Below are 25,419 nucleotides of genomic sequence, written 5' to 3' on the forward strand. Positions count from 1 at the left end.
ACAGAAATTACTTAAAATTTGCATCCCTAATGTGTCTTCTACAACCTGAACCCTTTATCTATGACACCTGATGTAAAAAAAAAAAAAAAAAAAAAAAGGACAGTTATAAAACGCTCCGATCGGTCCTAATCCCTGACGTCTGAGTTGAGTTTTAGTGTAATGGAATCCAGATGTGTCGTGGTTTCTCTGCACCTGATTTTTTGTGAGAATCGCTGGTCGGCCAGCTTGTCCAGCGTCTTCCCGTCCACCGTCCACCATATCTCCGGGACCATGCCAGGCCGGATGATGGGAAAGTGACCCGTGCAGTTCAGAAGGACCTTCGAACCTGAACGGAGAACAAAGCAGAACATGAAGCACTCAAACATTCGTCAGGCTGGGTTCACCGAGTCGAGCTGCTGCAGCCTCGTTCTGAACGGACGGTTAAACCTCCTGAGTGCCGGATCTACTGCTGCAGTTTAAAGGAAGGCTGTTGGCAGACGAAGCTTCGTCTCCGTTTAATGTCCTGACAGAGCTGTAGGTGGACGAGGTCAAACAGAAAACAGCTGATGACCGGTGAAGACGAACAACTGCAGCGTTTGTTTGTAGATGGTCTTTTACAATATCTGACCAGAAAATTACAGTTTTACTGGATTAAAATTAGGAAAGTTTTTTTTTGCTATTCTTTCGATAGTTTCAGTGATTTCAAATAAAAAAGATGTGAGACTAGATTTCTACAAAGTAGAGTTATATGATTAAAAACACATGAAGAAGCGTGATCTGGAGCTGAATTACCAAGTCAGTGTCCCAGATATAAGCAGACATACAGATTCTGGCTGACAATTAGTGTTATTCTGGCATCATTTCTTTTAAAGAAAACATGCTCATGCTGCTAGAAGTTGTGGGGTTAAAGATAATCTCTGTGAATAAGTTTTGCTGTGACCCTACCTGGTTTTATAGTGAACACGCGGTCTTTAGTTGGCCGGAGGATGCTGGGATATTTGGACACAGTAGGTCCGTCTGGATCTGTGTGGACAAAACACATCAGTGTTTATCTTTACAGCTCTACTCATCAATGATCTGTTGGTACTGGTGACGTTTTCTCACAGATGGCAGTGACGTTGATGCTCCTGGTGAAGTTCAGCGTCTTTCCTCTCCTCTGGTAGTGAACCGTGCAGAAATATAAGCCCTGGTAGGAATCCAACATGACGTAGAACTTCAGACTGGGTCCTTTCTGCTGCCGCTCTTGGTTCCAGAACGGATACTGTTCGCACATCTGGAGTCAAAGGACCAGGAAACACAAAAGTTCATCTAACAACAAACGAAAGCCTGAATCTGCAGCTTCATTCCACATCATGAATCTCAACAGTGAGTTGTGACGGCAAACACTTCTGGTTGTAAAGCCACTAAAGCGTCGACAAAGACACACAAAACAACACAAATAGACATAACATTACAAAGAAAAGACTCCAAAGAAAAACCTAAAACAGCCACAAAGAGACAAAAAGGACCACAAAAATATTCAACACAATCAGCAAAGAGACATAAAATGAAAACAAAAGGACTTCAAACCACAGAAAATTAAACAACCACAAAAAGACACAAAACAACTACAAAATAGATACAAAACCAAAAAACAACACACAATGACAACAAAAAAGACTCAAAACCACCACAAGAAACAGAAAAAGGCACAAAACAACAACAAAAAGACACAAAACAACTACAAAATAGATACAAAACGAAAAAAAACACACAAAGACAACAAAAAAGACTCAAAACACCACAAAAAACACAAAAAGGCACAAAACAACCACAAAACAACACAAAAAGACACAAATCAACCACAGAGACAGAAAACACCCACAAGACAGACACAGAACCAAAAAACAACACACAATGACCACAAGGAGACACAAAACGACCACCAAAAGATTAAGAAAAAAACCCCACAAAACAACCAGAAAAATACACAAACAACCATAAAAACAATCAAAACTACCACAAATGGACACAAATGCCGTCACAGACAGTTCATACGGTACGTAAACTCTGGTATGTCAATAATCCAGCTGTTTCCACTTGTTGCGTGTCCTTCCTGTGTGTTGCGTCTCTAACTTGACTCTCCACATGCAGTACGTAGACAGACAGACGGACATAATACCGAGAGGTGTCGTCTCACATGGTACCAGGTGACCGTGGGCTCGCGGTCGGCCATCTTGATGGCGTCCTGCAGGTCAGGGCAGTCCAGCGTTCTCCCGCCCTGCAGTTTGAGGTACTCGGTGGTCGCTGCCACGGCAACCGGAGGCTCGCAGTCGACGCCGCGAACCACCTGGTCAGGCCGCAACACCGTCAGACGCATGGCGATCTTACTGCAGGACGTCTTGTTGCTGCAGGAGAAACAAAGGAAGCGAAAGAGAAAAGACCAGTATGACTAAAAGATGAAAGCGGTTTTAAAAAAGTTGAACAGAGCAGAAGAACGAGACGAAACCAAGAAGGAGGTCAGTCGATGCTGCAGAGGAAACCACAAACCAACATGACAGCAGCAGACGACTTTAGAAACCATTATTGATCTTTGACACAACGGAAAGAAAAAGTACTTCTGTTCCTCTACAGTTTAGAGGCAAATACTGCTTTTCTTTAATCGCTAGCTTTGAGATCCGGATCTGAAACACTAAATCAGTCAAAAGAATGAGGAAAAACTCTTCTGTAAGTCACTGAAACTTGTTAAAGTCGTATTATTTTCATTACCAGAGATATTTAAAAATGACCACAAAAAGAATGAAAATGCCAAAATAGACACAAAATGACTAAAAGACGCACAACCAACGACAACAAAGAGACATTAAGGGACCACAAAGAGACACAAAACAACCACAAAGACACAAAACTACCACAAAGAGACAGAAAATGACCACAGAGACACAAAACGACCACAGAGACACAAAACAACCACAAAGAGACACAAAACAACCACAAAGAGACACAAAACAACCACAAAGAGACACAAAACGACCACAAAGAGACACAAAACGACCACAAAGACACAAAACAACCACAAAGAGACAAAACAACCACAAAGAGACAAAACTACCACAAAGAGACAAAACAACCACAAAGAGACACAAAACGACCACAAAGAGACACAAAACGACCACAAAGACACAAAACAACCACAAAGAGACAAAACAACCACAAAGAGACACAAAACGACCACAAAGACACAAAACAACCACAAAGAGACAAAACTACCACAAAGAGACAAAACTACCACAAAGAGACAAAACTACCACAAAGAGACAGAAAATGACCACAGAGACACAAAACGACCACAGAGACACAAAACAACCACAAAGAGACGCAAAACTACTGCAGAGACAGAAAGAAACCACAGACAAAAAAACAACCATAAAGAGACACAAAACAACCACAAAGACACAAAACAACCACAAAGAGACAAAACGACCACAGACACAAAACAACTGCGGAGATAGAAAGAAACCAGACCAAAAATACAACCATAAAGAGACCCAAAACAACCACAAAAAGACAGAAAACAACCACGAAGAGACACAAAACAATCTCAAAAGTACACAAAACAACCATAAATGGACACAAAAGAACCACAACGAGATGCAAAATGACCACAAGCAAAAATATTTTTAAAATACCACAAAAAATGTTCCTCCTAAATTTTGTCGCATAGATCAACACCTCGATTTTTACGAAGACGGACGATTTAAACGTTTAACAACACAAACGCCTCCATCAGTAGAAGCCATGAGCTGAAGACTTTCAATCTGTTGCTGCAGTAATAGTTGGAACAAACAGAACTTTAATCTGAACTTCAGGCTTCAGTTTCTAAACGCCTGCAGGTTTTCCGACAGAGAAGCTTCTAAGACGACGGGGAGGAAGCAGGATGTGACTTCTGACCACGCAGGAAGAAGAACTAGATCAGAATCACGTTCAAAGTTGTGTCAGCAGCAACACTGAACACATCCTTCAGTAATCTGTAAATCTGTTGTCGTTTGTGGTGTGAATCTGACGTCTAGCTGCAGCTTTAATGCACCTCCTGGCAGCATCAGCAGATGTATCTCCATCTCTAAGTGCCATCAATCCAACCACCGAAGGCCGGTTCTCACCAGGCTTCCAGGTTTGGGACGCCGCCGTTAAACATGACTGAAGATATGAGCACCGCAATAAAAAAAAGGAGTAAAGAAACTGTAAAAACGCTGGCAGCAAAAGGTGCCAAACAGTCGTTAAAGTCAACGGCTGGCATAATTCAGCGGTTCATGACTGGAAAACCCAACAGGAACTCTGGAGACCGACGATTCCAAAAGAGAAGAAAACTGTTAGGCTGCTTTCATTAGCAGATGGACTTAAAAGTGAACAACAAAGAATAAATATGACAAAAATGATACAAAACAACCATAAAGAGACATGAAACAACCACAAAAAGACCCCAAAAAATGACATTTTTCTGTTGTTATTTTCAAGTTGTGGAGAGTTTTGTTTAACTTTTTGCAAACTGATCCAGTAATGACAAGCTTTTATTGTTAAAAATGGATAAATATTGGCTTTATTTTTCAAATACAGTACATGACTTTTAGAGTTTTTGAATGTTCTAGTAGTTTCTTCATGTGTTTTCCCCACATTTTGGACAGCAGTACTTTAATGGTTATTTTACAGATATTTGCTGTTATTTTCAGTTTTTGCTTTGTTTTCTTCCTTACATATTTGTTTATTCTGCCACTTTTGCTGGCAGATTTTCTCAATTAATTGTTGTTTTCTGCTTGCATTGGTTTCAGTTTCTGCCTCGGGGCTCTACAGGACGTTGATTCTGTCACTCTGGGGTAATATTTTGTTTCTTTTCAGGTTGGCAGCAGCAGAATGATTTCCTCCGACGGCCTCCAGAAAGCTGCAGCAGCTATAACTGGATTCAGACGTGCTCAGGAAATAGTCTGATCCCGTTAGTGGCTGTTTACTGGGAGCTCTGGATGGAGTCCAGACGACCGATCACATCTGAAACTTCGTCCTCCTCGGCAGCCGATCTTTAAGACGCCACTTTGGCTGATTAAGTGTCGCTCGGCCAAAGACGAGGATCGAAGCTGCGACGCTGCAGCGGATTCTGCTGCGGCGTCGCATGTCCTGCAACCGCCTCATCTACCCAGAAACACCACTCTGAGGACCATTTTATCACATTCAGTCTGAATTTAACCTGCAGCTGAAACCATCAAAAAGTCAGAACGAATCAAACTCAACTGATTTTTTACAAACAGACCAAAAAAAGCTCAGCTGAAAGGATTTAACGAGACACCAGAGCTGAAAAATACCAAATACTTCAAGAAAATAAGAAAATGACCAAAACAGCCAAAAATTCAGTCAGAAAATCGCCTTCCTATATGGAAACGTGCAACAATATTCACTGTTAAATCTGTAATATTACAAATGCACAGAGTAACTGACTTCAATTCTGATTTTTCAGGACACAAACGAGAATATTTTGCTCATAAATTAGAGCCACTGTCTCAAAGGCTGCAACCACTGATTATTTTCTGATTAATTTTGGTCTCGAAAATGTTAGAAATCTGTGAAAAATGTGGATCAGAGTTTCCTCGAATGTCTTGTTTTGTTAACAAACCAAAGAATATTCAGTTTACTGTCATAAAGTAGGAAAGAAGCTACAAAATATTCAGATTTATTGAGCTGAAATCATAGAATTTAGTTTTTTCCTGAAAAATGTACTCCTATTGATGAATCCATTATCAACAGTTTAAAATTTGCTCAGTTAACAACTAATAAACAGCCACTGTGTCTAGAACGGTTAGACACCAAAAGGTGACATTTTTGATCAAACAGAACTAGATTTTATGCAGAATTTTGCCAAATTTTCATTGAAAATCTCGTTTTTTTCCTGCCTAAAGACATCAACAGCACCAGACTTCATTCAAAATAGTCCCAGTTTCGGAATTCACTGTATTGTGTGTTTATGTGCAAACACCAAACTTCATTCAAAATATCTCCAATTTTTGACTTGATTTGATACATTTCTTGGCTAAAAATCCATCAAAACTACCAGACTTTATTTAAAAAATGTCAATTTTAGACTTAATTTGATCCATTTCTAATCTAAAAAGACATTAATAGCACCAGACCTTATTTAAAATATCTCCAATTTTAGATATAACTTAATTTCGTCTATGTGGGGCAGCACAAATGGAGCCAAACGTCATTTAAGATATCTCCAAAGCCCCAATTTGATCAGTTTCTTGGCAAAAAAAGACATCTATAGCACCAGAATTTATTCAAAATATGCGTAATTTTAGACACGACTCCACTTAGTCGTTTCTGCCTGCAAATAAAACTAAAACACCAGACTTCATTTAACTTCTCTCCAATTTTAGACTTAATTTTATTCTGACTTTATGTAGCTGCACAAACACCTACAGTCCAGATTTCATTCAAAATATTTCCAGTTTTGCTTAATTCTGGACTTCCATTACTGCACTTGCATTAATGGCACCGGACTTCACTCAAAATATTCCCAATTTTAGACTTGACTTCCTTCATTTCTTATGTAGTTTCTCACACATGTGTACCATCAGAGTCCATGTGAAATCAGCCATAAATAAGCCGGTGTGTTTCCTACCGCAGCATGCAGATGTACTGTCCGGTGTCGTTGCTGGTCGCCGGCTGCAGCCAGAGTCTCTCTCTGTCTTTGCTGAGGCGAGAGCTGCAGGAAGAATCAACGGACGTAAATCAGACACGACTCGATGAGAACGACGTTAGAACAAACTCTAAATGTCCTGAGTGACGCTAATCGAGCCGCTCGCCCCCCCAAACACCATAGATCGTCTTCTGGAAGGGAAATCGTTAGAGCTCCTCATCATTCAGTTCCTCTCAAAGTGTCTCAATTCGAGCTGCAGGAAAAACACCGGGTTTATTCACCTGTCGGGTGGATTTCAGTTGTTATCAGTCAGCAGAACGTCCCGTTTAATATTCACTATAAAGACTCGCTGCTCAGAGGCTGGAAAACCTGAACATAAACTCATTTTAATGTGCAGTTATACCCTCCAGGAGCTGATCTTTAAGCACATCAGACTGGATCAGAGTAAAACCTGCAGCTGTGGAGTCCAATGGTTTGTTGATATGGTGTTATCTTTTAGTCTCCTTCTCATAATTTATCCTCTACATAACAATTTACACATAGATTTTTTTAGACATTCTTGTCCTCTTTCACCCACAGCGAGTCTCATTGCTGTAGGACTTGTAGTTTTTTCCTAAATCACTGGAAATGTTCTCGTGCTTCACTGTTCTGTCTTCATTTCTCAATGGCAGAACTACAGCTGGCATTACCACTAGCTCCTTGCTAATGCTATGCCTTCATTTCTCAATGACAGAAGTACCACTAGCACTAACAATTACTACTTGCTAATGCTATGCCTTTGTTTCTCAGTGGCAGAATTACCGTTAGCATTAGCAGTGGTTACTTGCTAATGGTACGACCTAATTTCTCAATGACAGAACTGCCGTTAGCACTAGCAGTAGCTACTTGCTAATGCTATGCCTTTATTTCTCAATGACAGAAGTACCACTAGCACTAACAATTACTACTTGCTAATGCTATGCCTTTGTTTCTCAGTGGCAGAATTACCGTTAGCATTAGCAGTGGTTACTTGCTAATGGTACGACCTAATTTCTCAATGACAGAACTGCTGTTAGCATGAGCAAATAGTCCCATTTATCTAGTCCCATAAAAAAACAAAAGCCTGGTTTAAGCTAACAATCATAACAGTTTCTAGCTATTATTTAACTTATAATTCAGCAATCTGGTACTAAATTTATCGATAATTTTATTTATGATTCAACTGAAAAACATCCACCGTTTTTCAGTTATTCAATCATTAATCTGTTAGTTTTAGTCGATTAACGGTTCATGAAATTGTTTAAAATTTACATCCCTGGTTGAAGCAGATGGTCAGAAAGAGATGGAGATAAGGTGCTGATTATTTACTTACAGAGCCAGTTTGATCCTGATTAAATCCAAGTTAAACAAAGAGCAGCATGAATGCTAACAGAGTTCATACGACGGGTATTTATTTTAATAGCTTCATTTTCAGTCCTGCCTGGTGATTGATCCTTATCAGAGAATATGACAGATGAGGTACATTAAGATGTAAATGAATAAAGTGTCAGCATAGATAATGTCATTATTTAATGCTGACAGACATGTAGGAGGTTTTAATGTTTAAATAGAGGCTCAGAAGACGGTTGGAGGGAGCGTGAATGTCAACCAGGAGACTGAGTTTAGGTTTTAGGGTGTTAAATTTTGCGTTTTAAGTCTTGTTTTCACTTCCTGTTTGGTTAAGTCGAACCTTGTTTGGGTTAAAGTACACTCATTAACAAGTCAAACCATATTTTAAAGACTAATTTTGAGTTCACGACACCAGCGGAGAACATTTGGCATCTATTTCTGATTTTTATAGGTCTATAGAACTACTATGTGCACATTGAAAAATAATGCTAACCATAGCTAGTGAGTTCAAATGTGATGCTAAGAAGTCAAATATTTCTACACAACTTTAAGTTCCAACAGCTAGATGTGAACTTAAAGAAGATAAAAAATATAAAGAGACAACGAATACACAGACAGCTAAAGCTGCAGAGTTTTGGTTTTCAAGTGTGGAACCTCCAGAGTCAGGAGAAACCAGAGCAACCAGGCGAGTTCTGGGTTTTACCTGGTCATGATCGGTTCCTCCACGTCCTGACCCTGCAGCAGTCGGTACCAGACCAAAGTGTGTCCGGCGCTCTGGGTCGAGGTGTAGTTGTAGACGGATGGGTGAGAGAACAGAGGACAGGACAGCCAACCGGACTCCCCCTCCAGAACCGACACCCCCGCCTCACTGGACTCCCCCCAGTCGTAACACAAGGGTTCTGAAAGACAATACAAGAGTCTACATGTCTACATACGCAATGAAAGCAGCCTTTTAGTGTAAGTGACCAGAACATTTTGAAAAAAAATGTTGGGTTTTCAGCGATTAATGGTGTAAAAATTGAGGTTTTAATTTAAATTAAGTCAAAAGACATTAGTTGTATATCTAAAGTCACGGGGCTGGACAGAGGAGGAGGATGGAGCGATGAAGCTTTGGCTGTTGTTATGTTTTCTATCTTAATAGTCGTATAGTGATGAGTGAAGGGGAACGTCTCTGGTTCTGGTTCCGGTCCAGGCTGTCAGTCCGGCTCTGGTTTTTATGTGAGAATCAAACAGAGCTTAGTGGATGTTAACTGGCCTTGTTAAAAGAACGGCGCTGCTTCGCTTCCATCTCATTAAAGGATTAAAGCTCAGAGGATCCATTAAACACTTCCCCCATCGGTCAGGAGAGTCAGAGGCTGCTGTCTGGATTATTAAAGCTGCTGCAAAACGCTGCAGAAAGTCACAAAAACATCCAAACTTCTCACTGAGACACAGGCTGCTGATGTTTCCAGGCTGAAGCCACGGATGGAAAGTTTCCTGACCCTGACCTTGACGCTGAAAATAACCCAGCAGGCTGAGAAAAACCCTGAAACAGCAAATCTGCTGCTTGATTGGATGATTCCAAGACGCTTGTTGCTGCTTTTAGCTTCTCTGCACAGGTTTTACACATTTTACCTTCTGTAAAAAAACAGGTTGAAGCAAAAAATTTGACAGAAATGTAGAGAAGAAACCAGAATATGTGAAATATCCTGCCCTGAACAGCATTTAACATCATAACAGACTTTCCCTATTTTGTGTACTTTACATATACTTCCATTTATATGACACTTTAATCTCTTTTAAAATTAGGAGTTCACCCTTTTATTGCTATTCTATTTGCTTTATATGAGACAACTTGCCAAAAAACTCTGAACAGGAAGCAGTTTCTGTTCATTTTAAGGAAGTAGAATTAAATATCATCTGCATACGAAATGACACAATTTAACCACAACAGCAGGAACGAGAGTTTAAATGCAGAGCTGGTCAGTTTTTAAAGCATTTAAGCTGTAATGTAAACTATAAAGGAACTTTCTTAGGATTGTAGAATTAAATATCATTGCATAGAAAATGATGCAATTTAACCACGACATTCAACATGCGTCCATCTGCACTGTTCAAACTAAACTAGTTACTGAACTTTGCAGCTGAATATTCCTCTAATCCTTCACACAACAGCTGTTTTCTTCTGATTCTACCTTCTATAAATGTACAGGTTGAACCAAAAAGTCTGAAATTTGGTACAAATGTAGAGAAGAAACCAGAATATGTGCAATTTCAAGCACTTAACAGTATAAAAATCATCTTTCTTCTCCAAAATCAAACAGATTTCACCTATTTTGTGTACTTTTACATGTATTTCCATTCATATGACATGTTTATCTCTTTAAAAATTAAGACTTCATCCTATAACTTGCCTTAAAATTCTGTAAAGGAAGCAGTTTTTGGACATTTAAAGGATGTACAATTAAATATCATCTGCACAGAAAATGACACAATTTAACCACAACAGCAGGAACAAGAGCTGGCATGCAGAACTGATTGGTTTTTAAAGCATTTAAGCAGCAATATAAAGTAAAAAAAAGAACTTTCTGAGGATTTACGAATGCAAAATTAAATATCCTCCGCATAGACACAACTCAAATTAACCACAGCATCTCTTTAAATATGTCAGCAACACCATTTACACAATTAAATAAAGCTAACCAAAGCTAACTAGCCAAATTAACTTGCAGTTTGTAAAGTCATTATACCTGACAACATAATTTTCCAGGAAGGAATATAAAACATCTCTAACCGATATTAAACAGAGAAACTGCAGATTGTAATTCTCTCCAAATGACCAGCTGATCATTAAAACCGTCGCAGACTAATTTTCCTCCGATAGATTTAATTGACTAATGGTTTCAGCTCTGACTCAAGCGTTCAGCCTGCAGCCGATCAATCAGCGCGATTAGAAATGCTCACTGCTGCAGCCCCTCATTTATAATGAATGGGTCAATTAGATGCAGGAGGAAGATGATGACCGCTCAATACAGGACGTGATAATCATAGTGATGACGAATACGTTCTACACAGAGCAGACTCAACACCGCAGAGAATCTAATACGCTTCAATTAGACCAGAATCCCATCAGACTGAAGATTCACCAACAGGTAGGCCAATAATCTCATGTCATCAATAAAATGTCTTTGTTTTAACAAATATTTCACATTTTAGTTATTCAAATATAAGAATCTGTGGCATTTTCCTGCTGGAAAATAGTTAGAATTCAGCTACAGATAGCTTTTTGGTTTTGATTCACCCAGCCATTAAAAAGTATTCAACCCCTCTGGAAGTCTTCCCTTTTTGTTGCTTTGTAACATTCAGTCATGGTCAATTTGATCAGACTTTATTTTGAAAGAATTTATGAAAAATTTTAATTGTATAAATGAATATCTCTCAGAGTCCAGTTAAATCCATTGTGAAGAAATGGAAGGAATATATATGAAGCATGGTGGTGGAAGCATCATGACGTGAAGCACGGTGGAGGCAGCATCATGACGTGAAGCACGGTGGTGGAAGCATCATGACGTGAAGCACGGTGGTGGCAGCATCATGACGTGAAGCACGGTGGTGGCAGCATCATGACGTGAAGCACGGTGGTGGCAGCATCATGACGTGAAGCACGGTGGTGGCAGCATCATGACGTGAAGCACGGTGGTGGAAGCAACATGAAGAAGCACAGTGGTGGCAGCAACATGAAGAAGCACGGTGGAGGCAGCAACATCAAGAAGCACGGTGGAGGCAGCATCATGACGTGAAGCACGGTGGTGGAAGCATCATGACGTGAAGCACGGTGGTGGCAGCATCATGACGTGAAGCACGGTGGAGGCAGCATCATGACGTGAAGCACGGTGGAGGCAGCATCATGACGTGAAGCACGGTGGAGGCAGCATCATGACGTGAAGCACGGTGGAGGCAGCATCATGACGTGAAGCACGGTGGAGGCAGCATCATGACGTGAAGCACGGTGGAGGCAGCATCATGACGTGAAGCACGGTGGAGGCAGCATCATGACGTGAAGCACGGTGGAGGCAGCATCATGAAGAAGCACGGTGGAGGCAGCATCATGAAGAAGCACGGTGGAGGCAGCATCATGAAGAAGCACGGTGGAGGCAGCATCATGACGTGAAGCACGGTGGAGGCAGCATCATGACGTGAAGCACGGTGGAGGCAGCATCATGACGTGAAGCACGGTGGAGGCAGCATCATGACGTGAAGCACGGTGGAGGCAGCATCATGACAGAAGCATGGTGGGGCAGCATCATGAAGAAGCATGGTGGAGGCAGCATCATGACGTGAAGCACGGTGGAGGCAGCATCATGACGTGAAGCACGGTGGAGGCAGCATCATGACGTGAAGCACGGTGGAGGCAGCATCATGAAGAAGCACGGTGGAGGCAGCATCATGACGTGAAGCACGGTGGAGGCAGCATCATGAAGAAGCACGGTGGAGGCAGCATCATGACGTGAAGCACGGTGGAGGCAGCATCATGACGAAGCACGGTGGAGGCAGCATCATGACGAAGCACGGTGGAGGCAGCATCATGACGAAGCACGGTGGAGGCAGCATCATGACGAAGCACGGTGGAGGCAGCATCATGACGTGAAGCACGGTGGAGGCAGCATCATGACGTGAAGCACGGTGGAGGCAGCATCATGACGTGAAGCACGGTGGAGGCAGCATCATGACGTGAAGCACGGTGGTGGCAGCATCATGACGTGAAGCATGGTGGAGGCAGCATCATGATGTGAAGGCTTATAAAGTAGAGGATAAGTCTCCCTGATTTTTTTTCCACTTTTTGTAAGTTCTTGTCAAAAAGCTAAATTAAATTCACCATCATTTAGTTTTAAAAAGAAAAAAATGAGAAAACTACTTTTCAAAAAAGACTGAATACGAAGATGCCACTTTAAGAATAAATGATGAATCAAGAAAACTAAAAGATGCTTTATAATATAAATCCTACAAACTAGTGATATAATTCTAATCAAAACTCTTAAAAAGTTACTATTCTGTTTAGACGTCTTGTAGCAGCAGCTAAAGCAGAACTGACTCAGCAGAACAGCAGCGTCCCGTTCCAGGATCCGGAGCCTCAGTTTGAGACCCCCTGGGTTCAGGCCTGCTGGTTTGTGGAGCTGTGGATTAATGGAGGCTCTGCACACCTTCTGCACAGACTGTGAGCTGGTAATTGACCTGTCAGGTTTCCCCGGCAGCAGTATTAGTCTTTCTATTAAAACCTCCTCCTCCATCACCATCCATCCGTCCGTCTGCAACACGCTGCTGTAAATCTGCTGCTATAGTTCCACTTCAGCAGAAACACCTCTGTAAATGTGATACGACTGCCGGATAAAATACTACTTAATAATAAATAAATAAGACCCAGAAAAAATGGTTTTGTACCATCAGAGCTGCACTGAAGACGAATCAAAAAATAAACTCTTAACCTCGTTTTACAGGTTTGACCTTTTTTAATCTGATTATTTCAGAGTTTTCTTTGTTATATTTCACAGTAGATGGAGTTTTTCAAAATATGTGATGATTCTGGTTCATTAATGTTAACAGAGCATGAAGCAGATTTAGAATACAAAAAATGATAAATGGTGAAAATGTTGCCACCACCGTGCTTCACGTCATGATGCTGCCACCACCGTGCTTCATCATGATGCTGCCACCACCGTGCTTCTCGTCATGATGCTGCCACCACCGTGCCTCACGTCATGAAGCTGCCACCACCGTGCCTTGGACACTGCTTACAGATTTGGCCTGTTTTGTTTGATATTTAATGTGTAAATCAGTTCTTTTTTTCAATTATTTTACTGTCTATCTTTAATTTAACAACCCTAGGGTCAAAGAAGTTAAATAACTGTAAAAGATGTTTTTAAAAGTGAGGTAAAAACATTGATTTCTTTACTCTAGAGCTCATATTTAAGCCACTTATTTCAAAATATGCTCAAATGCTGCCTTGGCTAAAGATGAGTCGACCTTATTCATTCCTCCAACATCATGTTATTCCAGAAACTGATCTTTTTGCCATTTGAGAATCGATTGTGAATCACAGAACGTGCTGGTGTCCATTGATTTTCCTCTAACGTACTGTACTTTCCCTAGAAGGTTCCATCCTCTTTCATTCTCCAGCAGCTCCATCTATCTGCTCCATCCTCCTCCTCTGACCTCCCTCCGTCCTCCCCCGCCTCCCCCTCCGTCCTCGGACAGCCGTACAAATGAGCCTCCTCGCCGTGGAGACGCCGTCCCAGGAGGCCCAACCCTTCGCCTTTTAATTAACCTTTTGCCGAGTCGCACCGCAAGGTTTATTTTAAAAAAAGAAAAGGATCTTTTACAACAGGGAGGGTAAAACCCAGAGCAGCTCCATCACATTTATCACCTTTAATTCACTGTAGAAGGAAACTAATCACAAAGAAGTCATTTCTGTGAATTAATATGAGAATTAAATGGAGCTACAGTGTAAATTTAAGACTCTAAAAATACAGAATTCATGATTTTATTCGTCTCTGCTTCAACATGGAGGTGATTTAAGAACTCAGAAAGGTATTTTAGGTATTTTGTGGTCATTTTGTGTCTCTTTTTTCTCATTTTGTGTCTCCTTGTGGTCATTTTTGTGTCTCTTTTCTGGTCATTTTTGTGTCTCTGTAGATTTTTTGTGTCTTTTTGTGGAATTTTCTGTCTCTTTGGAGTCGTTTTGCTTCTGTATGTGGTCATTTTGTGTGTCTTTGTTGTAGTTTTTGTCTCTTTGCGGTCACAGAGTGTAAATTTGATCATTTAATTAAGAACTTTCAGTGTTGATTTCAACTAGAAACACAGACTTCACGTTGTTGCGTTAACCTGGATGTGATATCTGAGCTCAGAAAGGTTCTATCGGGGTTTCTTTGTGCTTCCGTCTGCTGGGACTCGACTCACTGACTCGTGTCCTCTAATGAGCTCCACCTGTCTCAGCTGTCACCTACCTGTCGGCTCACTGGACTGACTGACGGCCGGCCAAGCCCCGCCCACCAGGAAGAGGAAGAGGAGGGTGGAGACGAAGGACGCCCTGCAGAGAGACAGAAGAAACCATTAATGCTCCGTTTATTCAGTTATAAACAACATTAAAGTGGAAAATTCACGACAAACGATCACAGTTTCTGCGTGTTTTAGTTCATTTTATGACAAACTGCAACACAGAAAGATAAAAAAACGGATAATTAAACAGATTGTTCAAACATTTAATGCTGATGACTGATTTTGTTCCTCTTTTTTTACCTGTATTTGTGGATAAACTGTACATATTAAATGTTATTTTGCATTTTCCTGTGATCATTTTGTGTCTCTGTGTGGTTGTTTTTGGTCTCTTTAGGCGTTTTTGTGTCCGATTCTGGTTGCTTTGTGTCTTCGTTATCGTCGTTTTGTGTCTCTTTGTAATTGTTTTTTTGTCATTTTGCAATTGTTTTGCATCTTTCCATTTTTGTGGTCCTTTATTGGCTCTTTGCAGTCATTTTTTGCCTTTTTGTGGTCCATTATTGGCTCTTTGTGGTCATTTTGTGCCTTTTTGTGGTCCTTTATTGGCTCTTTGTGGTCATTTTGTGCCTATTTGTGGTCCTTTATTGGCTCTTTGCGGTCATTTTGTGCCTTTTTGTGGTCCTTTATTGGCTCTTTGTGGTCATTTTGTGCCTTTTTGTGGTCCTTTATTGGCTCTTTGTGGTCATTTTGTGCCTTTTTGTAGTTGTTTATTGGCTCTTTGTGGTCATTTTGTGCCTTTTTGTGGTCCTTTATTGGCTCTTTGTGGTCATTTTGTGCCTTTTTGTAGTTGTTTATTGGCTCTTTGCGGTCATTTTGTGCCTTTTTGTGGTCCTTTATTGGCTCTTTGCGGTCATTTTGTGCCTTTTTGTGGTCCTTTATTGGCTCTTTGTGGTCATTTTGTGCCTTTTTGTGGTCCTTTATTGGCTCTTTGTGGTCATTTTGTGCCTTTTTGTGGTCCTTTATTGGCTCTTTGTGCTCATTTTGTGCCTTTTTGTGGTCCTTTATTGGCTCTTTGTGCTCATTTTGTGCCTTTTTGTGGTCCTTTATTGGCTCTTTGTGCTCATTTTGTGCCTTTTTGTGGTCCTTTATTGGCTCTTTGTGCTCATTTTGTGCCTATTTGTGGTCCTTTATTGGCTCTTTGTGGTCATTTTGTGCCTTTTTGTAGTTGTTTATTGGCTCTTTGTGGTCATTTTGTGCCTTTTTGTGGTCCATTATTGGCTCTTTGTGGTCATTTTGTGCCTTTTTGTGGTCCTTTATTGGCTCTTTGTGCTCATTTTGTGCCTATTTGTGGTCCTTTATTGGCTCTTTGCGGTCATTTTGTGCCTTTTTGTGGTCCTTTATTGGCTCTTTGTGGTCATTTTGTGCCTTTTTGTGGTCCTTTATTGGCTCTTTGTGGTCATTTTGTGCCTTTTTGTAGTTGTTTATTGGCTCTTTGTGGTCATTTTGTGCCTTTTTGTAGTCCTTTATTGGCTCTTTGTGGTCATTTTGCATCTTGCTGCAGTCTTTTTGTGTCTCTCCAGTTGTTGTTTGTCTCTGTGGTCGTTCTTTCTCCTCCTGATGTTCGCTACAGACCCACTTTTCATTTCCATCGTTGACTTTTGCTCCTCTCAGCAACACAACCAGCTGCAGCCTCTAAACAAACAGACCCACAACTCTTCCTGTCCGCATACATTACATATAGCTAAAGACTTGGCCTCGCTCTCTTCCTGTCTGAGTGTTTCAGGGTCTCTCGGCCTCCATAAATCTGAAAGGAATCGGCTCGTTTACAGTAGATCAGATGGATGATGATGACCTTCACCTCTCCTTCCTGCTCATCTCTCCCTCTGATCCGTTCACTTCAGCTCTCCTGCCGACATGATTTCATGGATCAAGAAGTGATTTCTGTCTCATAGCTGTGAATTCAGTTCCATAAATGTTTGTTGTATATTCATCTCTCAGTGCAGTTTGAGGCTCATTCATCACCTTTAATCATGGACTCATTAAGAACCACAGAGTCAGACCCATCGGGCGCTTCATTCATGACAAAGTATTCTGAAGATCGATCAGTTTAAGAAAGAATTTAATAACATCAAGCCCAAGTTCCTGAAGATCTCTAGGAGTCCAGTTAAATCCATCATTAAGAAATGGAAGGAAGATGGAACATGAATAAATCTGACTAGAGCACGACGTCCTCAAGAACTGAGAGACCGAGAAGAAAGAGACTAGAGAGGGAGGCCACCAAGACTCTATGACTCCTCTGAAGGAGTTCCATCTTCAGACTGTTCATCCAACAACTGTTGTCTGTTCTTCACCAGTCAAAGCTTCATGGAGACAAAGAGAAAGACTCTGATGGAAAAAGCTCCAATTAAATGTGGACTAGAGTTCACCAGAAGACATGTGGAGACTCTGAAGACACCTGGAAGAAAGTTCTTTGGTCTGAGGAGACCAGGATGGAGCTTTATGACCATCAGACTAGATGATATGTTAGATGGACACCAAACACTGAACATCATCACAAACACACCATCAACACTGTGAAGCACGGTGGAGGCAGCATCATGACGAGAAGGTCTCAGCATTTATGTTTGTATTAGCTCAGTTAAATTCTGTCATTTATAAAACGGTATGCTTTTTTTTTTTTTTTTTTACTGGAAAGCATTTTGAGTCCAACTAACGCATTTGAACATTATTTTCTCACTTCACTGATTAATTATCTGGTCGAAAACAGTCTGATTTCATCTATTAAACAGTGCAATGCCTAAAAATATCCACTTTCCTGCAAATTCTCACATTTTAGAAGCAGGAATTGAATTTTTTTTTTGCATAATAGAAGCAAGATTGAACTGATTTTTGCTGTTTTTAGATTGATTTACATGGTTTCTACTCACTATCCTGCACTTTTCTACATTATAAAAGCAAGAACCAATAGATTTTAGTGGCTTTTAGCTTCATTTACATTTCACTGCAAAGTTCTTACATTTTAGAAACAGAAACCAACATGCATGGTTAAAATTCACTTTACTACAATTTTTTTTCCATTTCAGAAGTAAAAACTAACTAATTTTGGCAGTTTTTTTGTCAGATTTAAATGGTTAGTGTTCACTTTATTGCATTTTTACAGTATAAAAGCAAGAAGATACTGATTTCTGTTGTTTTTAGTTTGATTTGAATGGTTAATATTCAATTTACTGCAAATTCTTGTATTTTAGAAGCAGAAACCAACACATTGTTGTTGGTTTTGTCCATTTTTAGTGGTTAACCTTCACCTTAATGCAAATTTTTACATTATAACAGCAAGAAATGGCTAATTTCTGTTGTTTTTAGTTCAATTTAAATCATGTATATTTATTTTACTGCACATTTTTACATTTTAGAAGCAGAAACCAAGTGATTTCTGTTGTTTTTAGTTTAATTTTAATCGTTTATCCTCACTTTCCTTTAAATTCTCATGTTTTAGAAGCAGAAACCGACACGTTTTTGCTGCTGACGTTTGATTTAAATGCTTTATTTCTGATAAAATTGTAAAAGTTAACAGCAGGACGAGGAGACACAGTGTAAAACGAGGCGTATTTGAAGTTGAGGGAGTGAGAGGCAGCAGGAATGAGGCTGTGGAGGAGTAAATGAAACGATGGAGGAGACAGACGGAGGGATAATGTGTCACGCTGGACGATCTAGTGGATCCCAGGAGGGACATTCAGGCCCAGAGCTGCTCATCCATCAACACGCTCAATAAAGCCGGAGCTGGGAAACCCTCCAGGCTGGCTGTGTGAGTGTTTATAGGAGCGTGAGATTCGCCTCGCCACAGGTATAAACAGCCCCCGAGGATTGTGGGTAGTTGATTAGTCGTTTGCAGCAGTTGGTTCGTATAAAAGCTGCTCCTGTAAATCACAGCTTTATTATTTCTGTCACCGCAGGCAGCTGTGAGCCTCATTAACACCTTATTTTATCAGTTTGTATTCACAATATGAGCCTGAATTTACCTAAATGAACTAAAAGCAAAGTTTTCTTTGCTTTCCAGTTTGTCTTTTATTGCTAATATTTCTCATAATTTAGTGGTTTAAGTGCCACAAATTCACTGCTGGGACCAGACAGTGATGATGATGAAGATTATGAAGATGCAGGTGGACTGCAGCTGTTCTGCTGAGTGCCCACACTGACCTGATTGACGATAATCTGATTAACAGAGCTGATCGATGGAGAACTGAACCTCAATTCATGCACAAAATCTCACCCCAGACTCACATCTAAAAAGCATCATTTTGACTCTTACTTCATGTTATACAAATTTTAACAAAACTTTTCACACCTTTCAATAACGTTTGCAAATCTTTAGAGTCTCATATTAAATTCGGCTCATAAATAGTTTCTAAATTATGAATCAATCCTGGATTTCCATATCTGTCTTTCACGGAGCCTTGCTGCAATAAACAGGAGAAAGACTGACTAAAGTTGCAGCTGTTTTCCAGTGAGGTCAGGCTGGTTCAGTGCTTGTGAGCCGAATTGTAGAAAACAGACTGATTGATGCTGCATTCTAGTTTTGTTCTCGGTGTCTGCGTGTTTGCAAAGAAACTGTCAAAACCGTTAAATTAGCGGATTTTTAAATGACAATCCCAACGCAGGGCTGTGAATAGGGGCTAGCAGCAGAAGCGGGTCTGTCCCGGTTCGTCCCTGGACAGCACGTCTCAGTCACCGGGCTGATTCTCTTAATCAAACCGACTTTCAGTGAATAAAGCAGCAGAACCTCGTTTTATACCCAAAGAACTAACAGGAAAATAACGCAGGAAGCGCACAGCACCGGGGTCCATAGAGAAAACTGTACATTTAGGAATAACAGCCAGAAGGCGTGGACTTACATTGGCAGCGGCTCTGCTCGGTGTGTGTCCGGTTCCTGTGATTCACTCGGAGTAGTTCGGCAGGAGGTCCCGGTGCAGGGTGGGTTAAACCGGGTCTCTGCTGACTCACACGTTCCGGTAACAGCACCGGCAGTCGGATGACTAACGGCCGCGCGTCAGGACTCTATCCCGGCTGTAAATCCTCGGCAGCCCCGGTGATCCGGTGGTCCGATAACTCCTCGGAGCGGAGCGCGTGCAGCCAATTAGCGGCTCCGGTCCGACATGACGCGTTAATTAACTCATTAAAGCGACAGATGTTGGCAGCTGGACGGAGTTTGGAGACTTTACGCGTCAAAAATGTGCGTCAGAGGAGCAGAAAAGCGCAGAAATGCTGCGTTAAAACGCAAACACCGACTTTTAGTGTTTACATGGAGGAAGTGGAGCGGATTCCGGTCGACGCTCCTCCTCCTGCCCGGTTCCTCCCCGGTTCTTCCTCCCCTCAGGGTTGCGCCATCGATCAGTGAGATTTCCCAATAATCAGGAATCGAACAGCAGAAAGCAAAAACACAAAAACAGGAAGTGATGAACAGAAACTACAGAAACCTGTTTTAAAGCTTCTCAGCAAATTTCCACTGTTTTTGTTTTAATTTTTCATCTTTAAACACCAAACAATAAAGTTTCAGTATTTATATTACTTTTATTTATTATTTTACATTTTTTTTATTTTAAATCTAATTTTTACTATTATTTTGATAATATTTTCAGCAGCAAAAAAGCATTTTTTCCACATATATTTAAATGGAGTTTAAACTGTTATTTTGCTGCTTTTAAAAATTGTTAAGTTACAGATAATGTGGCATAAAATCACAGAAAATAAATATAAATCTAGATTTTCATGATTAAAACCCCCAGACCCACACAGTAAATAACATCCACATCAACAATCTGTACTTTAACAAACATTAATTTGTCTTTTTGCAGTGTTCAACCGTAAAATTTCACTATTTTTACTGTATTTAAATCTGCTAAAATGCCATTATTTTACTGATATTTGTCATTATTTCAAAGCAAAAAATATATTAAAAGATAAAAACTGGTAAATATATATCAATCATTGGTTATATATTTGTCTAATTTCAGATAATATTTAGTAAAGTCACAGAAAAGTGTCATGAGTTACATGTAAATCACAAAAATAAACTGTAAAAAAACAAAAAATAAAAACCTCCCCATCTTTCTAAAACAATTAATTACCCATTTATAATATTAAACCAGGAAATCACACAATTTTTTATTATTATATTTACATCAGCAAAAGATATAATTATTTAACAGATGTTTATATTATATTTATATAAATTATTATTATTATTATTATTACTATTATTATTATTATTATTATTATTGTTATTATTATTATTATTATTATTGCTATTATTATTATTGTTGTTGTTATTGTTATTATTATTATTTGTTTTTCTGGATTTTACTGTGAACATTTATCTGCTGTTTCACATTTCTAAAGTTATTCTAATAATTCAGTTGTTGTTTTTTTGGTTGTTTTTTTTTAACATCAGCATCATTTTCTGGAGCTCAGTTACTCAGTCTGACATTGTAATCTGATTACATTTCTCCAGTTACCTCCTCAGCTCTGATTCCTGGTGTGGAGTCGCCCCCTGCTGGAGACAAACCGCAAACACAACAAGCTGGAACTTCTCATCATTTCAGATCAGAGTAGGAAACAAGTCGTTGTTTGGAACGTAAAGAACGTTTTATTCTTTGACTGAGATAAAGGAAACCAGTTGTTTGTTTGGTTCCTGAACAGAAAAAAACGTTTAGTGCTTGTATGTTGTTCTGGATTAATTTATAACTTCTGGCTTAAATGTGGGTCTGAAAACGTGACTTCAGTCTGAAGTTCCTGACTCCTGTTCAACGAAGTGAATGGTAGGAACCTGAATCAAAGCCTTCACGATGCTGGACGGTCTGTGAGACTTAAAGTGTTCTCATTGTGTCCTCGGTCCAGCCTGGACTCCTCTGCAGAGACCAGTAGTTAGACAATGCACCGACGTTTTCTGGGCAGCTGGAATGATGGAAATAAAACATATATATATTTCATGAATCCACAACAAAAAAGCAGAATCACCACAAAAAGATGCAAAATTACCACGAAAAGACATGAAATTACCAGAAAAAGACAAAATCACCAGAAAAAGACATGAAATTACCACAATAAGATGTGAAATTGCCCAAAAAAAGACACTAAATCACCAGAAAAAGATCTGCCACAAACACTGGACTGCAGATGACTGAAGAAGGTTCTCTGGACAGAGGAGTCCAAGTCTGAGCTCATCAGTCGTCATCAGAAAGTCTGGAGAACGTTTTGACACCATGACGGTTTGGGTTCCATTTGTGGAAACCAATGGTATCATGGACTAGAAGGTCGACCACAGCGTCTTGGTGCATCATAGAATCCCTTCTGGACTGAACCTGATTGGTGGAGGTTCAGAGACCAAGAAGACAACGACCCCAAACAGAGACGACTGGACCAAGACAAAGGACTCTGGAGTTCTGGACCGAAGTCAAGTCCAGACTGGAACCCTACAGAACCGATGTGGGATTGATTCAAATCAGTGGCTTCATCCATAGCAAGTCTCTGTCCGTCCGCCCGCCCGCCCACCTACCCACCTACCCATCTATCTATCTATCTATCTATCTATCTATCTATCTATCTATCTATCTATCTATCTATCTATCTATCTATCCATCCATCCATCCATCCATCCATCCATCCATCCATCCATCCATCCATAGTCTATCTACGTTTTTTATTAATATTTCAGTTTTCAGTGTTTTCTTTAGCTGTATGTTGTTAATATTTCAGAGTTCAGACATATTCTTAAAATATTTTCCAATTTTCAGTGTTTTTAGACATATTCTGATCATATTTTACAGTTTCAGTGATTTTCTTTAGATGTATGTTAATTGTATTTCACAGCGTTCTTTGTTTTTAGACATTTTTTATAATATTTCACAGTTTTCAGTCTTTTTTTACAGTATATTTGAACTATTTCACCCTTTCTTCTCGTCAGACGGACTTCTTTCGTCTCCTTCGGCTGTTCGTGTCGCTGGATGTCGTCCGATGTTTCGTCTTCGTGTTTTTGTGTCTCGGCTCGTAAAAGTTGGATGAAGCAGCTCTTAAGACATCAGGACGTCAGGAAAGTGGAAAGCTTTTAGTTTTTCACTCGGCTGCAGGAAGAACGGAGCTTTTAACCACAAACAACAGAAACAACTTCGGTTTTACACCAAAATACGTGTTCACTGTGGTATTTACTCAGTTTACTTCAGGATACTGCTGGAAAAAAAGGTTTGAATTCAGTAAAACCTCTAAATTTATCTGGAGATTGAACATTTACCGTGTTTAGATGCAGCTGATGATAAATGTAAGTTTTATTCACAGTCAGACCCATAATAAACTCACTTTACTGATCAAAATCTTCATTTAAAAACAAAACGTGAAGCAAATTCACAGTTTAAACTCAGTTTTTGAGTCATTTAAGACAAATTTTAGCTATCTGGGACAAGGTTTTTAAAATTTGAGCTGTTTTGGACACATTGTCGTCATTTAGGAGCTTTTCTGGACAAGTTTTAAGTCATTTTGAGGAAAAATTTTATCATTGTGTAACATTAGTGGATTGTTTTCGTTCCAAACTTGCCAAAATTACAGCATTTAGCATCTAAAAGGTCCTTAAATGAACCAAAATGAACTAAGATTTTAAGTTTAAAGTTCTGATATTTCACCAAATTCAGTGTGTTTTCTTTAAAAATTTGTCAAAAACGATCAGTTTGCTTTTTCAGGATTCTGTGAAAAATAAAATATTTTGCACTTTTCAGTGAAACAGTGAAGCCATGACTCACTCAGGTGTGATGAACCTGAGAGTTTTCAGGAGGAAAATCCAACCTCCTGGATGAATAAAGTAAACAGAGAACAGAGCAGAAGGTTGTTGGAGATCCACCCAGCACGGTGAAACATCTTTCTACCGTTGTAAAATCACTCAAATATTAACATTTTAAACTATTTTTCTGTCATTTTCAACTAGTTCCGGGTTATTTTAGACACTTTTCATGCTATTTTAGACAATTCTTAAGTAGGTTTGGACAAATATTGAGTCATATTTAACATTTTTTGTTACTTTGTCAAAGTTTTAGGTTATTTTAGACACGATTTGAGTCATTTTGGACGATTAGAGCGAGAGTGAAGTGCAGTATGGCGCGCCTAAAAATTTGGATTATCAGGTTCTGTAATAAAAAATAACACAGGTGGAGCCATAATTCTGTCCAAAATTGAGTGAAAATGGTCCAAAAATAATAAAACATTTGTTCTAAATAGATTAACACAAATCCTAAATGACCAACCTGACTTAAAGACGTTCAAAATAACAAAAACAGGTCCTCACTGACATTTTTTTTTGGCCAAAATAAATCAAAAATGTGTCCTAATTGAGACAGAAATTGCCCAAAATGATTAAAAGCTTCTTTGTGGAACTAAAACCACATTATTTCAAAGTTGAACAATATATTATTTCTGGCCCAAAGATTACTCTCAAATCGTCTAAAATGTCTTCAGTTTTTTTCAGAATAGATAGAAGTCGTATAAAACGGTTCCAAAATTGTCCTAAAGATTTCAAAGTTTATCCTAAATGACAATATTTGACTTAAATGACTCAAAAAATTGTCCAAGATTACTCAGAATTTTCCAAAAATTACAAAAAAATTGTTTAAAATGTCAAAATAAGTAAAAGTTTGCTGAAAAAAACTATTCTGGAAAAAAATGAGTAATTGTGAAACATTTCTTTTAAAAATTTCCAATGTTGCAGCGTTTACCAGAGAAAAGTCCTTGAATGGATCAAAAACAACCAAATTTTAGTCAATTTTGGACAATTTTTGAGTTATTTTGGACAATCAGACTGAGAATGCACTTCACTCTCAGTCACCTTCAGCGTGGCACTTTTTTCTTAATTTTTTTAAAATAACCCCAAATTTTTCAAAAATTGTTTACAAATTATCTGAAATTATTCAACTGTTTTTGAAAATGATTAATTCAAATATAAATAGTCAAAAAATACGACACATTTGTCCTAAAGAACTCAAATTTGATCCTAAATGACAAAAACGTGTCCAGAGTTACTCAAATATTTTTCAATTCACTAAAAATTTGCCCTAATGGAGACAAAATTCTTCAAAATGTCTCAAATTCTTATTTCACTGTTTCTGATCATTAAAAAATTAAAATGTATCCTAAATGGCCAAAATCTGTCCAGAACTATTTTTAAAAAATGCCCAAAATGACTCAAAATTTTTCCAAAATGATCAGAAATAGAGCGGTTACAAAATTGTCCTAAAAAAGTCAAAAACTATCCAGAATTATTGAAAAATTTGTCCAAATTGACTCAAGTTTTTCCCCTAATGGAGTCAAACTTTTCCAAACCGACTAAAAGTTGAACACTTTCAGCCACAGATGTAAAGACTCAAACAGACAAAGACATGAATGAAACGAGTCGGACTCCGGGG

At 39.3% G+C, this 25,419-nt stretch overlaps 1 protein-coding gene across 2 annotated transcripts in view; it reads right to left on the reverse strand.

Annotated features, from left to right (window-relative positions):
• Positions 1-20,312, reverse strand: part of LOC110955185 (interleukin-1 receptor accessory protein) — a 29,308-nt gene extending 8,996 nt beyond the window's left edge. The window contains exons 1-8 of one of the 2 annotated variants that reach the window (XM_022200073.2): positions 19,873-20,312; positions 14,992-15,074; positions 8,715-8,910; positions 6,626-6,709; positions 2,159-2,366; positions 1,084-1,252; positions 925-1,002; positions 193-325 (exon numbers count right to left, since the gene is read on the reverse strand). In XM_022200073.2, the coding sequence (XP_022055765.2) occupies positions 193-325; positions 925-1,002; positions 1,084-1,252; positions 2,159-2,366; positions 6,626-6,709; positions 8,715-8,910; positions 14,992-15,074; positions 19,873-19,874 (953 nt within the window). In that variant the 5' untranslated portion in view covers positions 19,875-20,312. Of the gene's footprint in view, positions 1-192; positions 326-924; positions 1,003-1,083; positions 1,253-2,140; positions 2,367-6,625; positions 6,710-8,714; positions 8,911-14,991; positions 15,075-19,872 lie in introns of both variants that reach the window. The other variant, XM_022200072.2, reaches the window with a different exon arrangement.
• Between the last annotated feature and the right edge of the window lie 5,107 nt (positions 20,313-25,419).

Source organism: Acanthochromis polyacanthus, chromosome 13 (genome assembly GCF_021347895.1).
Source record: "Acanthochromis polyacanthus isolate Apoly-LR-REF ecotype Palm Island chromosome 13, KAUST_Apoly_ChrSc, whole genome shotgun sequence".
Taxonomy (NCBI): domain Eukaryota; kingdom Metazoa; phylum Chordata; class Actinopteri; family Pomacentridae; genus Acanthochromis; species Acanthochromis polyacanthus.